The sequence below is a fragment of the Macaca fascicularis genome, chromosome 1 (assembly GCF_037993035.2).
Source record: "Macaca fascicularis isolate 582-1 chromosome 1, T2T-MFA8v1.1".
Taxonomy (NCBI): Eukaryota; Metazoa; Chordata; class Mammalia; order Primates; family Cercopithecidae; genus Macaca; species Macaca fascicularis.
The window spans coordinates 54,854,215-54,872,452 of record NC_088375.1 but is presented as its reverse complement, the minus strand read 5'-3'; the positions used below and the strand labels follow the sequence as shown (position 1 = coordinate 54,872,452).

The 18,238-nt window shown below is 32.5% G+C and overlaps 1 protein-coding gene across 7 annotated transcripts in view; it reads left to right on the top strand.

Annotated features, from left to right (window-relative positions):
* Window positions 1-18,238, top strand: part of ZBTB41 (zinc finger and BTB domain containing 41) — a 48,282-nt gene that overhangs the window by 23,834 nt on the left and 6,210 nt on the right. For 2 of the 7 annotated variants that reach the window (XM_074031636.1, XM_005540314.5), the window contains exons 7-10: window positions 1,254-1,349; window positions 3,125-3,231; window positions 4,666-4,771; window positions 9,778-9,866. In XM_074031636.1, the coding sequence (XP_073887737.1) occupies window positions 1,254-1,349; window positions 3,125-3,231; window positions 4,666-4,771; window positions 9,778-9,866 (398 nt within the window). Of the gene's footprint in view, window positions 1-1,253; window positions 1,350-3,124; window positions 3,232-3,780; window positions 3,867-4,665; window positions 4,772-7,155; window positions 7,339-9,549; window positions 9,649-9,777; window positions 9,867-18,238 lie in introns of those variants that run through there. The other 5 variants (XR_012430963.1, XR_012430964.1, XR_012430966.1 and 2 more) reach the window with 5 other exon arrangements.

Sequence of the window (18,238 nt, the reverse complement as noted above, 5' to 3'; positions counted from 1 at the left end):
TTTTTAAACTTTTTTTGGTTAAAAACAAAAGACACAAACACAAACATTAGCCTAGGCCTACGCCAGGTCAGGATTGTCAGTATCACTGTCTTCCACCTGCACATCTTGTCCCACTGGAAGGTCTTCAGGAGCAGTATATGCATAGAGCTGTCATGTCCTATGGTAACAATGCCTTCTTAGAGAATACCTCTCGAAGGACTTGCCTGAGGCTGTTTTACAGTTAGCTTTCTTTTTTTTAATAAGTAGAAGTAGTACACTCTAAATAATGATAAAAAGTATAGTAAATACATACCAGTAACATAGTCGCTTATCATTATCAAGAATTACGTACTGGACACAATTGTATGTGCTATACTTACATATAATTGGCAATGTAGTAGGTTTGTCTACAACAGCATCACCACAAACATGTGAGTAACGTATTGTGCTATGATGCCACTAGGTTATAGGAATTGTGTAGCTCCGTTGTAATCTTACGGGACAACATTGTTTATATGGTCTGTCATTGATTGAAATGTCATTATACAGTACATGACTATAGTAGTGATAGCTAAAAGCCTGCAGAGGTCAGTCATATTTCCCTTTTGCTTTATTTCCCCTTAAAATAACTTTGTCCATTATTACTCAGCACTTTAGATATGTGGGGAAGCTTTGAAGGTTAGAACTGTAGGAATTGCTAGTGATGTACTTTGAGGAGTAATGGTTTCATAGTAGCCCATCCAGGGCCAGTGGGGCTGGAAGACTTAGGAACAGCAATAATTATATTCTGTATATAGGTTCCTTTTTCACATCAGCACCTGGAAGTTAGAAATACCTACAACATTTTATTTGCTTTACAACATTTTTTCAACAAATACTAAGCACATATTTGGAAGAAATAGTACTGATAAACTGGATTACTTCAATATTATTAAGCCCTCTCTATCAAAATTCAGATCAATTTAATTCAGTGTCATAATGAGCATTTTAAAATTATACTTCTTGAAAGTCTGCTTTACTTGTATAATTAAATCTCTGAGCAAACCAATGGCAAATGAGGCTGAAGTATTTTTTGTTTTTAAGGAGAGAGAGCTATAATGAGCATGTTTATATACTAGTGAGAATAGTAAAGGACAAAATTATTGTAGGAGAAAGAGGAGAGAATTGTCATAATATCAGTTAGCTTGAATACCTTTCTAGTAAGTTTTCCACAAATCTATTTACTATATACATTGGCATTTTAAAAATCTTTGAATATACATATTTTAATGCAGAACTACTTTGAAAGAACATTTGAGAATCCATAGTGGAGAAAAGCCTCACCTTTGTAGTATTTGTGGGCAAAGTTTTCGTCATGGAAGTTCATATAGGTAAGTAAAACCATTTTTTCCCTTTATTAAGATGGAATTATATCTCTATTTTAGTTCTATTTTCTTATTATTCTCTATTTAGTTCTATTTACTTTGTTGAATTGAAACATTTCTTAGTCCTTATGATATGCAAAGTTGTGCAAAGTTGTGCAGAAACTTTACTGTTTGGATTTTTTTTTTTTTACTAAACATTTTATTATCTTTATTCTGTGGTATAAAATATTATTAAATATTTTCTCACACCAAGTTTGCAGAAGGCTTTACTAAGGCATTATTTAAATATTTATTTCATTACTTTTCTCTGAATGAAAATTCAGTTAAACTTAGTGCATTTCTCCACTCTTTACTATCAAAGAATATTTTAATATAAAAGGCAAAACAAAAATCTCCCTATTCTCAATTTTCCAAAGTCTTTTGTGCATTAATAATGATTATATCTTATTTAGTTATTTTTACGGTTGAATCCTTGACCATATTTGCAGTTTATGAAAAGTTTTTTCTAAATAAATAATAATGTAACTAATTCTGAAATGTGTGTACAATTTTAATTTTTATTAAATTGTTCTTATATACAAGGCTTTAATGTATACACTTTCATTTATTGTTTATCTTGTTTTAAGTTTAAATTGAATACTTCTCCTTTAGAGGTAGTCTAGTCAGTTGGTCTTGGTAAAATCAACACTTATTTTGGCAATTTGCAAAGGAAAGCTATTCCTTTCATTAGAATATGTAGAGAGATGGAGGCTCCAGAGATAAAATTCATTCAACTTAAACTAATCTTAATAATCTAAGCCTTTTATACTGTCTTTGGGTGACTATAAAATGGGCCCCATTTTGTTCTATTGGTGTGAAGAAAAGCAGTAAAATGTAATTTTCATGAAGTGGAGTTCTTATAAAAGATAGAAAATGATTAAATATCAGTTTGTGGTTGATAACAATTATCTAGAATAGGGCAAATTCTCCATTATTTGCTGTATTACTCTGTTTTCACACTGCTATAAAGACATACCTGAGACTGGGTAACTTATAAGAAAAAAGGTTTAATTAACTCACAGTTCCGCATGACTGGGGAGGCCTCAGGAAACTTAAAATCATGGAGGAATATGAAGGGCAAGCAAGGCACGTCTTACCTAGGTGAAGCAGGAGAAGGAGAGAGTGGGGGCAACTACTAACACTTTTAAAGCATCAGACCTTGTGAGAACTCACTGACTGTCACAAGAACAGCATGGGGAAACTGCCCCCAAGATCCAGTTGCCTGCCACCAGGTCCCTCCTTCAATATGTGGGGATTACAATTTGAGATGAGATTTGGGTGGGAACACAGAGCCAAACCATATCATTTACTGTATCGTTTGCTATCATGATATGCTTAGTCACTTGTACACTTACTTCATTTGTCTGATTCTAATTCCTTTCTGATTACTACACTTTTGATATTTTTGAGTCTTGGTCAGTCAGCTAAATAATAACCTTAGACATTTGATAGATTCAGTGAACCAGATTTAGGATCTAATATGATGGGAAGGAATAATGTTGAAAAGTGGTTTGAGCATATACAAATGTTGAAATGCTTTCTTGAAAGAGATGAGTAGGGACCTGGGGTCAGGTGGTAAAAGACTGAAAAGGACTCTGAAGGTCATAGAAATAAAGCCAATAATATATGAGTAGTTGAATAGACAGCCCAGTTTTCATTGTTTATTCATCATTTATTCATTATTGAGCTTTTCCCTTCTGTGTCACCAGTTTTAATGGTGTTCAATTTTTTTTTCTTTACAGACTTCACTTACGAGTACATCATGATGATAAAAGATATGAGTGCGATGAATGTGGAAAAACATTTATCCGTCATGATCACCTTACAAAGCACAAAAAAATACATTCAGGTATACCGTGTTTTGTAATGCTAGTTCCAAAATCCTTTTTAAATACCTGAAAAGAACATCATATGATGTTATGTTTATGTTGGCTATAAGTTTAATAATTTGGTTTATGCTCGTCACTTCTTTGTAATTCTGGTTCTAAAACATTTTTTAAAAACATCCAAAAGGGACATAACTTTATGACATAGTCACTGTAATTTTAATTATTTGGTCGCCCTTTGTGACTGTAAAGTGTAGTTTAAAGTTTAATTTTAAATAAATTCTCAAAATTTGCATTTTGCATATTACATGGATATATCTAATAATTGCTATTGACACTTCCCTAAAGGGAGAAGCTGTGATAATATTTCTGATTTTGATTGGATTTGAGAAGTTGGTGAAACTTACATGTTAAAAGGGAAATGATTAAAATTGGGTGTTAAAAGTATATGTTATAGTGAATTTTGAAACTCTGTTTTTGGAGAAGAGTACCTTAATAATCCTGACCAATTTCAGATCTTTATACTGTATAATTTTTATATTCTGGGGATTTCTTTCGTATTTTCCTCTCAGATTGATGTTCAGGAAGTGCTAAGAGAGCCAACTCTGTGAGCACAATAATGGGAAAGAGCCATCTCTATGAGCACGGTAGAACAGGTGATTATTATTATTATTTTAAACATAATTTTTGAATATAAAGTATGCAACAGATAGTAATTATTTTCTGAAATGATCTCAGTGAGGTAGGTTGCAGTTGTTATCACCACTTCTAAGATATACTAAAAATCAGATGACTTTTTCCATTGGAATTATGCCTTTTTATTTTTAGGAGGAGAATTCTTAATTTCTAACTCAGAGGCCACATGCCTTAATTGCACACTGGTATTGAGACAGTGATTGTTTTTTTTAAACCAAGCCTTTGTAAGTAAATGTAAGAATAGAGATGAGAAATTGGACTTATGTCGAATTTTTCATTATATTTATATTTTGGCTCATTGCAAACATAAGAAATCCTCACAGATGAAAAATCTTTTAAAAGTACAAAGATCTGAAAATGTTTGGGTCCTTTTTATAAACAGTAAGACAGCCTCATCTTAATGTGTATCAATTTGAGGTGTTTGATATATATATATTTATTTTTTTTTTAAATGCCTAAGTTTTGAAGTAGTTTCATTTATCTTGCTCTGTTACGTTGAAAGGTATGATTTGAAGTATACAGCAAAAGGCTATTGATTCTTTTTCCAAGCGGGGAAAAGATTCACATCCATGAAATTAAGCATAAATTTTTGAAGAAAGTTATTTGAGTAAGGAATATAGAGCAAATAGTGCAGAATAAAATGTGGCTTTACTTTCCTGTTATATTTGACATCATGTGATCTTACTGTTTGATAGTTTATTTCTGGGGATAAAAACCTGAAAGGTATATTATAATCAAAATATTTGGGTCTTTATTTTAAGGTGAAAAAGCTCATCAGTGTGAAGAATGTGGAAAATGTTTTGGTCGTAGGGATCATCTCACTGTTCATTACAAAAGTGTACACCTTGGAGAGAAAGTGTGGCAAAAGTAAGTGAAAAAGCAAAATGTTTCATAATTTACATTGCCTAAGTCTCTGAGGAAAGTTGTAACTTTTTAAATTTACTTTGTTTAATTGAAGTTAGGTTAACCAGTTGTTTTTCTCTACATTCTGTAGCATCTCTATGGACCTAAAAGAATTCAGCAAGCATATTTTTTCCTCCTTGTTTTCAGTTAATTCAAAGGCCAGGAAGGTGACATGCAAGTAAACAATAATTAATAAAAAATCTTAGCATTTGGTTGCTGAGGCTCTTTGAGAGCTAAATATACTGACTATATATTATACTTAATAAGACAGCAATTGTTAGGAAATGTTTGCAGTCAGAATTTAAACTTGTTTCTAATCATACTAAGCATTTAAAATATTATTTTATTTAAAGGTGGTATGTGCTATCTTGAACATCAGCTTTTTAATATAATTTAGATATCCAAGTTTAACTGAGGTTAGTTGCTAAGTGTAAAACGTTCAAGTAATTCATGTTTTTGGATTAGGCATTTGGGCAAATGATAAATAACAGACATGTTCTAAAGTGCCAAGAGACTTAACTTAATAGTCCTGCGCATGATTAGCAAAATGTACATAGTATATATAAATGTAGTAAATCAAAGACCAATTTAAAGAGTAGTAGAAAGTGTTGATTTGTAATCATTTTTTACATTTTCATGTGTTGGTTTATTTATTATTTATTTCATTAATTTTGTTTGATGATTCACTCATTGAATCAATGTATTCACTGAACTCTTGTATTTTGTATATGTAAGGAATGATAGTATTTGCTGGGATATAAAGATATGCTGTTTAAAAAAGGAAATAGTAACTTCAATTCATTGTGCAGATAGACTTAAAACTACAGGCTCACTTACTCCAAAGGTCCTGTAACTTTTTTTCTTCATGATTTCTTTATAACCTTACAAATTATTTGGCTTTTAGATATATAAATTATATAATAATATAATATGAATATATTTTAATATATTAATATATCTTAATATAAATTATAATGTAAGATAATATAAAAATATAACTTATTTAAATAAATAATTTGAATCATTAGAAATAAGACATTTTCAAATATTAATTCATTTGCTATCATATGCTAACATAAATAGCGATTTTTTAAGAAATAACTACAAAACAAAATATTAAAAGAGCAACATTATTTTACATTTTTATAAATCTCTCATGGCTTAATAGAAGACTGCAGCATTGTCATAGCTGTTGTGATATGTTATGTTGGTTGAAGCAATGAAGAAAACCTAGCCTTACATAGATATGTAGTTTGAAAAAAGAGGAATATTGTTAATAGTCTTCTCAGGTAATTATAGATATTCCTCTTTATTACTACACTAAAGCTAAACAAGTGGTAGTTTCCTAAAGGTAGTTGTAAGGTGGAATGTGAAACAGGATTAATGAGGTTTTCACACTCTATTACATTCAATCTCTTGGTCTCTTATACATTGAATGGATTTTTTTTTACCATGCATAATTTTGTAAGATCATGTGTTTGTTATTGAGAAAATATGGGCTCACTGAGTTATGCAGATTTTCCAAATGTTAGCACATTTCACAGCATACTATTAACAGATCACATTTGTTAATATTGCCTCCAGTCTCTCAGAAAGAAGTACTGGAAAGCTGTCAAGATCACAGTGGTAAATACAAGTATTCCAAAGTTCTTATATTAGCTTGAAAGCTCAGATTTTATCATTGATAGCAAACATTGGTGGCTGTTTGTCTTGAAGTGACCAGCTCACTTCATTTCATTTTTGAGAGGTGCTTTTCCTTGAGATAACCATCATGTTTTGGTATATAGTAGAAGTGCTTCATGTGTACTTCTCATTTTATCAGAGAATATTTAAAAGGCCAAGGCCTGAAAGGGCAAAATATAATAAAATCAGTAATCTTACTCTTTCATTACATTTTTTTCTTTTTGTGACTATATGGTAGTAAAGAATACAATTATTAGTAAATTTTAATACTACTGCTTTACTTAGAGCTAAGTAAGATACTAGCAGTGTACCAGCAGTTTACCCACTGTTCCGTTTGCATCGTAGTGTCAATGTCAGCATAGTTAAAAAGGCAGATAATGTCTTATTATTTTGAAAAAAATGTTGATCTTGTGGACCCTGTGAAAGGAGTTTTGGGACCTACCATCACCTTTTATTTAACAGGCCTGTGGCCCTGTTGGCTGGCCTAGATAATTGAGGAACTAGAATCTGTAGACTCTACTTTTTTGCAAAGACTGGCTAATGGTGGTAGATCTAGAATATGGAGCCCTATGTATCATTTTGTGGAACTTGTGCTTCATTCTACATGTTAACAAGCCAATGAAAATTTTAAACAAAGGAGTGACACTGCTGGATTTGTATTTTAGGTATATCGCTTTTACTGATGTATGGAGGTTGGATTTGTGATGGATAAGTCCAGAGGCAAGTATATCAACCAGTTAGACAGCTGTTATAATCTGAGAAAAAGATAATGAGGGACTAAAGTCAGGAGTTGCATTAGTAATGAAAAGTGATATTTATTTGAAAAACATTTAGGCCCTTGTTAGCAATACTTCATGATTGACTTCGGGGAGTAAGGGAATAAGGGCAGTCATAGATGATTTCTATTTGCAAGCCTGGGTGGATGATTCCAGCCACTGAGATAAGAGAATAGAAGAGATGATTAACTTATAGAGGGAAATGATGAATTGTTTGGTGTTTATTGACTTTGAGATGCTCAATATAAATTGTCAACATAAAATTTGATGGATAGTAGTCTAAATCTCAGGAATGAAGTTTGGGCTATGGATAAAGATTAAAGGTTGTGAGCATATCAAAGAGTGCTAAGGATTAACACCCCTCCAACCAATTATTTTTCTAATCTTTGCTTCTAAACTTTTTTATGGTGACTACTTCAGTAACCACTTCTTCACATTCCAGTCAGTGTGGCAATCTGACCTCTGATCTTATTCTGCTCAAACAGTTATCAGTATGACTTCCTTGTTGCCAAATCCAATAGGCATTTTTAAGTTCTTTTTTTACTGACATCTCTGCTTCAGTTGGAATTGTTTATGCTCTCCTTCCTTGAAAATCTATATGGCTTAGCATCCATGTGATAATGACAAGATATATTTTCATAGGGTCTTAGCCATGCAAGGCCCTACAGAATTTATCCTAAGTCCACTGTGAGGAAGTTAAAGTGTTTTGTGCATATTTGTGTTGAAAATATCACTTTGTTCATAGTATAGAGCAAGGTTTCTCAGCCCAAACACTGTTGACATTTTGGACCAAGTAATTCTTTTCCTGTGTGTTGTAGGATATTTGTCAATATGCATGACTTCTACCCATTATATGCCAGTAGCACTTATTCTCCTATACCCAGTTGTGAAAAACAAAAACGTCTTCAGGCATTGCCACATGTTTTATGGGGGCAAAACTGCCCCCAGTCGAGTACTGCTTCCTCTTTCTCTATGTGCCCATGTATCTCTGTTTATATTTACCATGGATATGAATGGAATAAGGTAGACCAAGCATTATTCCATAACTCCTGGTTAGGAGTGTTTTGCCAGGGTTATTACTGACAACCTCAATTCACAAAATCCAAATTATCTGTGTAAATGTTTGTTTCAGGAGTTTGACACCAGCCTGGGCAACAAAGTGAGACCCTGTCTCTACAAAACAATAAAAGAAAATAAATTATCTGGGTGTGGTGGCATGTACCTGTAGTCTCAGCTACTCAGGAGGCTGAGGCAGAAGGATAGCTTGAGCCCAGGAGTTCAAGGCTGCAGTGAGCTATTATGATGCCGCTGCACTGCAGTCTGGGTGACAGACCAAGACCCTGTCTCTAACGAAAATAAAAACAACCATCTGTTTCATCAAGTAGAATTAAGTTCCTATAGGAGAGTCCTTTGCGTGTTGTCTTATAAATGTTGGGTTGGATAAATTGAAAAATGAGGGACATTTGAAATCCTAGGCATAGTATGTTGCTATTTCGTGTTGGTAACAATGTTCTAAACATTTCCAGTAAAACTCAATGGGTATGTTAAGAGCAAACTGTTTTACAGAAGATTAAGTAGCCCAAGTTTGATTTAATTATTTTGCCATGTATTCATTCCATATGAATTGCTTCCAAGGTGAGATGATGTGGCTTTCTCAATAACTGCCACTTAAATAATAATTATTTTATAAATATCTCAAATTATCACAATACAATTTTCAGTTGAGAACTGTTAATTCAGACACTTCTTAGGCACTATGCTGTGGTGCTTACTAAGTTAATTTTTTTGGTAACTTATTGCTTTATTTCTGTCTAATATTTTATAATAAAAATAAAGGACTAATTTCATTTTTAAATTTAGGTATAAAATTTATTTTATTTATAAGTTCAAATTTACAATTTTTTGTTAGGACACAAACCGATGAGAGCAATTCTACCCTTTTGATAAATGCAGGTTTTGAAATTGCTGCAGATGCTTTTTAATCAGCCTGAGCATCTATTTTTTAAATTTAGTTAAGGTGTAATTTACAGAAAGTGAAATTCATTCTTTTTAGTGTATAATTCTGCAAGTCATGTAATCATCACCACAATTAAGATATGGAATAGTTTCGTCACCACAAAATTTCTGCCATGTCCCTTTCTAGATAGCTCTTCATTTCCCCTTTATGCCACTCTTGATCTGTTTCTATCCTTACAATTTTTCTTTTTGTATATTTGGATAGCTAGTAATAATAAAAGTTCAGTGACTTAAAGCAGTTGAAAATCTACGGACCTCTTTTTATAGATTCGTTTGTTGGATGTAACTGGAAGAGGAAGAACCAGAGGCAAGCTCAACACATTAAAAGTATTTCCATGTTTCTTTGGAGTTCTTTACTTTGTTAATGTGAGAATAATATATATAGTTGTAAATGAATTTGCAACTTATTTTCATTATGTTAGTTATTAATATAATTGTTAATATTGTCAGTTATTAAAATTATATTGAAAAACTCAAATCTTTTTATTTTCTTAGATATAAAGCAACATTTCATCAATGTGATGTTTGTAAGAAAATTTTTAAAGGCAAATCAAGTCTGGAAATGCATTTTCGAACGCATTCAGGTAAATTTTAATGGGTAGTTCATATATATATATATATATATATATATATATATATAAAATGTGTAATCAGAAGTAAAATATAGGCATTTAAACTTTGTTGTTCTTGGTTAAATTTCTTTGGATTTCCCCATTAAGAGTATTACTTATTATGTTGAAGTTCATGCCCTGATTGAACAATATACTCATCTTCTATTCTCTGTTATGTAAGCTTCAATACTTTTAAATATTTTATAAAACTTGAGAAAAATTCATCCATAGGATATTTAATTTTTGTAATTTTCCCTTTTCTGATTGTCTTACGGTTCTTCTTTATTTCGCTTTCTGAAGGCTTTCCTTAAGTCTTCAGATTAAATTCCTTGTTATCTTTTATTCTCTTCTCTTTTCAAAGAGTAATGCAAATATGACCTCATTGTCTTGTTTACCATGTTACCATCGTGTCGTTTTCCTTTTTACATAGCCAGTCATGATTTATAGGTAGTTATATTAGAATGCTTTGCGTCAGCTGCCTTCCAGAAGTTGTCATTTTTGAAATCTTTCCTTTTTCTCCCTTGGGAATGTTACTACAGTTTGAAATACAGAATATGTTAGATTCTTTCTTATATATTGTCTGAAGCCTTGTTTGCCTTTACAAATAAATTAACATTTTTAAAACCTTGTTTTCCTTAAGAAACAAACCCATTTATGTATTTATGCCTGCTTTGTTTTATATTCAATTCGGATTTTGTCAAGCTGCTATTCTGGAAGAGAAAAATAAGTGATTTCATAAATATTAGAATGGTAAATAACTGAATTTGGGCAATATTAGTAGCAAATAGTGGCAGTAAAGGATTTACTACTGATACAGTGCTGCTGTTAAAAGCAAAGTTAGACACCCCTCCAAAAAAAAAAAAAGGCATAATTTGGGGGAGCATAAATAAAAGTGTAAAATGAGGAAACAAACTTAATGGTATCTTCCATATCTTTTGCAAATAATTAACCTAAAGAACTCATGACTTGAAAGAGATGGTGAACTTATAGAAAGTTAATTTCAAACCATAAATGATTTAAGAATTGTGTACAACTTCAAGAATTTTTCCAGAGTAGAAATTTAGTGCTGGCTATGTTGCATCGAAATTTTTAAAAACACTGATTTATAGTTATTGGTTGGTAGCCAGGGACAGTGTGGAACATCACTCTCTGGATATTTCACAGTTAATTGGAATTAGAAGACAAGTCTCTCTGTCCTTTGAAAATTGAGGACATGGCCCGGAACGGTGGCTCACACCTGTAATCCCAGCACTTTGGGAGGCCGAGATGGGCGGATCAGGAGGTCAGGAGACCAAGACCATCCTGGCTAACACGGTGAAACCCGTCTCTACTAAAACTACAAAAAATTAGCCGGGCGTGGTGGTGGGCGCCTGTAATCCCAGCTACTCGGGAGGCTGAGGCAGGAGAATGGCGTGAACCCAGGAGGCGGAGCTTACAGTGAGTCTAGATCCCGCCACTGCACTCCAGCCTGGGCGACGAGACTCCGTCTCAAAAAAAAAAAAAAAAAAAAAAAAAAAAAAAAAAATTGAGGACATGAGCTCTGTGATGGAATAAGACAAAGACTATGGCTGTTATGAAATGAGAGGGAACAATATTAGAAGGCAAGAGTCAGCAAATACTTGTTGAGGGCTAGATAGTAAATGTTTTAGGCTTTGCAAGCTAATAGTCTCTGTCACAATCCTTCAGCTCTGCTGTTGTGGTTTGAAAGCAGCCACAGACATTGTGTAAGCAGATGAAGCATGCCTGTGTTCCAATAAAACTTTATTTACCAACTCCCAATCTAAAGTGACCAACAGTCTACCCAGACAGGACTTCACAGAGTGGCTTTTGCAAGAAATGGTCGCCATGTTCCCAAGTCCATTTTTGAGATTTATAGGTTCAGAAACTCAATTTTATCTGTGCATTGAGAGTTGTAAGTATTGTGAGTAATTCTTCACAGTAAATACTGGGAATAGATTAGCCAGAATGTCATTAATTTACATTCTAGAAAATGAGATATTAATGTTTACTAGCTAGGGTGTCTTTATCAAGGAAGCAGAATTGCTGAGTTTATTAATCAGAAGGAAAATTGCCAAATGTAGAGATAGAGTAAAATTAGATAGTAATTTTGTGGAATAGTTTATCTAGGAAATGGTGAAGGATTTTGAACCATCCTTACCCTCAGCAGGTGACCAGAAAAATTTTGTTCTTCAGATTTTTTTTCCTTAGTTAGGATACTCTTAGTTCATTATTTATAAATATTGCTAAATTTTTGGTTTTTAGAATTTACTTAACTAGACTTCCTCTATATCTTTTTTTTCTTCTATTAGTATGTCTTTTCTCCATATCCTCATCTGGAGAAACAATAAGATGTGTTTGTTTCAGTTTTGGCCAGTTCAGTACACCTAATTGCTTCAGATGAGTATGTACAATCAGTGCATATCCTAGGGCTTGTGAAGAGTTTGGCACTCAATAAATATTAGTTGAGTAAATAAATTTATTATGTTCTCCTATGACTCTTCTCTAATTTCTTTGATTTTTAAACCACACAGTTAGATAAATTAGTTGGAAAATATATATAAGATTTTCTTCTACAGATAGCTTTTTCTAATCATGAGTTTTGTTTGTTCAATCTTCAGAATGTAGTGATTACATCTATTCTTGAACAGTTGTCTTGATGAAACATATTCATTAAATTGGCATAAAGATGACCACAAATTTAGGACTTGATTTTAATGTTGACTGATTTCTTTATTCAAGGTGAATTTTCTTTCTAAGCTTTTTTTTAATTGAAGTATAGCACACAAGTGCACAAATCTCAAACAGCTCAATTAATTTTTATGAATGAATCCATCAATGTAGCCACTACTCAGATCAAGATATAAAATACTACCAAGATTTCAGAAGGATTCTCTATGGCTCCTCCCAGTCAGTAACCTCCTTGCAAAGATAATATTTTGATATATATTAATAGCACCAAAAATTAATTTTATTTGAACTTCATGTAAATGGAATCATGTAATATGTAATCTTTTTTTCCGGATTCTTAATATTAAGTGTGGATTCCGTTATGACAGTAATTTGTTTCTTTTCATTTTCATCTTCATATGACCGTTACAATTTATTCATTCTACTTTTATGGATACTTGGTTTATATTTGCTTGGTTCTCTTATGAATAAAGCTGCTGTGAACATCCTTGTCCATGTCTTTTCATACACATATGCATTCTTTTCTCTTGTATATATTCATGGCCCTAGGATTCCTGGCTCATAGGATATGCATATGTTCTACTTCAGTAGATACTACTAAGTAGTTTTTCAAAGTAATAATGTCAGTTTACACCACCACCAGCCATGTATGAAAATCTCAGTTGCTTCACATTTTCATCAACATTTGATACTGTTTTTTTTTTTTTTTTTTTTTTTAATCCATCTGATAGATACGTAACACTATCTGAGAGTGGCTTCGGCTTGCACTTCTGTGATGGGTATTGATGTTGAGGACCTGTTGTTGTGCTCATTGGCCATTTGGGTATCTACTTTTATGGAATACTAAATTAATTCTTGTACTTATTTTTAAAAATTAGAGTGTCTATCTTTTTCTAATGGATTTGTAGATATTCTTTCTACGTTCCGGATATATATATATATATATATATATATTACAGATATCTTCTCCTCTATGACTTACCTTTTCACTCTTAATGATGTCTTTTGATGAACAAAGATTTTGAATTTTAAAGACGTCATGTATCATTTTTTTCTTTATAGTTCTTTTGTGTTTTCTTTAAGAAGCTTTTGCTCAACCCAAGGTCATTAATATTTTTTGCTGTTACCTTATAGACGATTTATTTTAACTTTCATATCTAGATCCATGAACTTTCTATAATTTGCTTTTGTGTTTGTTATTAGGTAAAGGTGAAAGTTCTTTTTTTAACATATGGTTATCCAGTTGCTTTAGCACTATTTTTTGGAAAGACGATCCTTTCTCACTACATTTCATTGGCATATTGTTGTAAATTAAGTGATCATATATGTGTGCTTTATTTGCCAACTTGTTATTTTCAAATGTGTTTATTATTTTTGTCCGTTTGTATTTTTATATAAATTTATAAATAGTCTGTTAATTTCCACACACAAAAATACTTGCTGTGAATTATTGGAATTTCATTGAACCTGTGGTCAACTTTTCCATAATTGATTTTCTTTACAACAGCATAACATCCAGTCTGTGAACACCTCCATTAATTTGTTTAGATTTTTTTCAAAGACGTTTTGTGGTTTCTAGTGTAGCTATCTTACACATTTTGCATTACATTTATACCTAGACATTTGATATTTTTGAATCAAATTTTGACCTTTTTTTAATTTTATTTTTTATTTGTTTCTGGTATATAGGAATAGAATTGAATTCGTTTATTGACTTTTTATCCAGTGACCTTGCTAAATTTCTTATTAAATTTTATAGTTTGCCTCTAGCTTTTTTGGAATTTTCAAAGCATGCAAACAGGTCATCTGTGAATAATGACAGGTTCGTTTTCCCCTTTTTAGTCTTTATAACACACTTTCTCTCTCTCTCTCTCTCTCTCTCTCTCTCTCTCTTTCTCTCTTTCTTTCTCTCTCTCTCTCTCTCTCTCTCTCTCTCTCTCTCTCTCTGTCTTTTGGGGTTGGGAAGTAAAACCTTATTACTTTGGTCACATCTCCAGTAGAAACATTGATAGTAGAGATTATTTTCTTATTCTCATCTTCAAGGGAAAAGCTTTCAATAATTCACAATTAAGTATGATATATTTATAGGTTTTTTGTAGATAGATAAGGAAATTACTATCCCTAGTTTATTTAGAGTTTTTGTCATGAGTAGTTGTTGAATTTTATGTTTTTTCTATATTGATTGAGGGATTGAGTTGATCATATTTTTTTATTTTATTTATGTGGTAAATTATACTGATTGATTTTTGAATATGAAACCTCATTTCTGGAATAAACCCAGACTGATTTGACATAGTATCTTGCTAATGATATATTATCTTGTTCATTCTGTTCCTGGTGTACTGAAGATAGAATATATCTTGTTCATGCTGGGTGCAATGGCTCACAAGCCCCTGTAATCTCAGCACTTTGGGAAGTCGAGGTGGATGGTTTGCTTGAGCCCAGGAGTCCAAGACCAGCCTGGGCAACATGGCAAAACCCCTTCTCTACGAAAAATCCAAAAATTAGCCGGGTGTGGTGGCGCATGCTTGTAGTCTGAGTTACTCTAAAGGCAGAGGCGGGAGGATCGCCTAGCCTGGGAGATTGAGGCTGCAGTGAGCTGGGATGGCACCACTACACTCCAGCCTGGGTAATGGAGTGAGAACTTGTTTCAAAAACAAACAAACAAACACACAAACAAATGTACAGACATGCATATATCCTGTTTATGATATATTATCCTGTATAATTGAATTCAATTTGCTTATATTTTGTACATTTTTTTGGTTCACAAGACATATTGCCTATATCTTTTCCCTTGTAATGTCCCTGACAGGCTGTATTATCATAACTATGCTGGTCTCAAAACATGATTTGGGAAATAATTTATCTTTTTCAGTTATCTGAAGGAGTTTGTGTAAAATTGGCATCATTTCCTCATTAGTGTTTGGAAGAATTGACAGAATAAATTCCTGAGTTTGTTTTCTGTAGGGAAAGGTTTTAATTAATGTTTTTTTCTTTTTTTTTATTTTGAGACTGAGTCTCACTCTGTCGCCCAGACTGGAGTGCAATACTATGATCTCGGCTCACTGCAACCTCCGCCTCCCGGGTTCAAGTGATTCTCCCGCCTCAGTCTCCTGAGTAGCTGGGATTACAGGCGCCCGCCACCACACCTGGCTAATTTTTTTTATTTTTAGTAGAGATGGGATTTCACCATCTTGGCCAGGCTGATCTCCAACTCCTGACCTCGTGATCCACCCACCTCGGCCTCCCAAAGTGCTGGGATTACAGGTGTGAGCCACCATGCTGGGCCTAATTGAAGATTTTTTAAAGTGTGTTTTTTAATTTATGTTTTAGTATGACCGTTAAAGAGCTGTCATGTTTTCAATTTATTTATTCACTTTAAAGGTATTCTATTAATCTAAAATGTAAAATCTATTGGCAGAATTTGGGCTATTTTGTTATTTATCTTTTTAGTGATGATAGTATTTAGTGATAAGCTTTTTGTCATTCCCGTTACTAGTAATATGTCTTTTCATGCTAAGGATTTATTGATTTTATTAATCTTTTGAAAGAACCACAAGGTTTTGCTGATTTTTCTCTTTGTTGATTTATTTTATTTTTCATATCTGCTTTCTCTTTGTATTTCTTCCATTTTGTTTGTATTTCTTCTTTTTTTTTTAAATTATACTTTAAGTTCTGGGATACATGCGCAGAATGTGCAGGTTTGTTACATAGGTATACACGTGCTGTGGTGGTTTACTGCACCCATCAACCCATCACCTACATTAGGTATTTCTACTTATGCTATCCCTCCCCAAACCCCCCATCCCCCGACAGGCCCCAGTGTGTGCTGTTCCGCTCCCTGGGTCCATGTGTTCTCATTGTTCAGCCTCAGTGAGGCGATGCCCCACCCTGGTTCGGCTCACCCTCCATGGGCTGCACCCACTGTCTAGCCAGTCCCAATGAGATGAGTTGGGTACCTCAGTTGGAAATGCTGAAATCATCCGCCTTCTGCGTTGATCTCGCTGGGAGCTGCAGACTGGAGCTGTTCCTGTTTAGTCATCTTATCAGCCACCAGCTTCTATTTTTTTTTTTTTTAATTTGCCTTTCCCTGCCTTTTTTATGTAGATGCCTAAGTTGTTAAATTTTAGTATTTTTTATTGTTTATTGTATGTATTTGAAAGCCATGTTATCCTCTGAATACTGCTTTAGTTACAATCCATACGTCATTTTTAATTTCGTATTTCCATTATAATTCAGTTAAAAATATTTTCTACTGTCTGTTCTAAATTATTCTCTCATTAATGGTTTACTTCAAATTGTATTATCCAATTCCTAAATATTTGGGGATTCTCTAAGCAAGTTTATGTTACTGATACCTAGCGTAATTCTACTCTTGTCAGAGAAGATATTCCATTCAAATATTCTACATTCTTGATTTTTTACCACTTATTTTGTAAGTTACCGAGAGATTTATGTGAAAGTCTCTACTATAACCATGATTGTAAATTGTTTATTTCTTTTGATTTTTTTCATTTTTTGCTTTATGTAATTTGAGGTTATATTATTAGATATATGTAATATATGTTATATATTAAGATATGTATTATATATGTAATATAATACATGTATTAGATATATATTATTAGTCAAATCTTTCTGTTGAACGGTCTTTTACATAATTATAAAATGTTGCTGTTTATTATGGTAAAGATTACCAGCACTCTTTTGGGTACTTTCATATTAAATATATATATTTTTTAGTTCCAAGCCTTCTTTGGACTTATATTTATGATATGTATCTTTTGGTATTATTTAATTATCTATTTTGATCATCTTTATCCTTTAATTTATATGTTTAGCTCATTTAAATTATATGTGATTTCTCACTTACTTGGGCTTGAATATATCATCATGCTGTTTACACAATTGATTCCTTGATGCTTTTTTCTCTTGTCTTCACTTTGTTTATAATCATTAAGTATTGTTGTTGTCATTTTTCCCTCAATTAACTTCTTAATTCTGTGTTCTTTCATTATGTTTTTAGTGGTTACCCAGGATAACAGTGTGCATTCTGAAATTGTTACAGTCTACCTTACCTTCTAGAAAAGATAAATAAAATAATTGAAATTGTTAGTCACTTTCCAGAAACTGCAAATCTTTATAACACCCTTATCTTTCTTATCTCTTATGTATTGTATGTATTTTAATTCTTCATGTCTCTTAAAACCCAAATACATTGCTTTTTTGTTTTAAATATTTAATATTATTTAGATTTAACCATGTATTTATTCTTTACTGTTTACTGTTCTTCCACCTGGGGTCATTTTCCTTATGCATGAAAAGTTCTCTTTCATGCAGTTGGCTGGCACCATATTATTTGTTTGAAAATGTTTTTATTTTACCTTATAAGTAATAATTTTTTTGACTGTAGAATTTATGTTAGCAGCTTTTTTTCATTTGGCACTTTAGATAGGTTATTTTTGGTTTTGGAGCTTGTTTTGCTTTTGTTGAAAAAAATATACTATCAGTCTTATTGTCGCTCATTTGAAGGAAATGTCTCTTTTTAATTGGCTACTTTTTTAGATTTTTCTGGTTTTGGTTTTCAGAAGTTTTACTATAGTGTGCCTTGATTTGAGTGTGTGTGTGTGTGTGTGTGTGTGTGTTGTATTTTC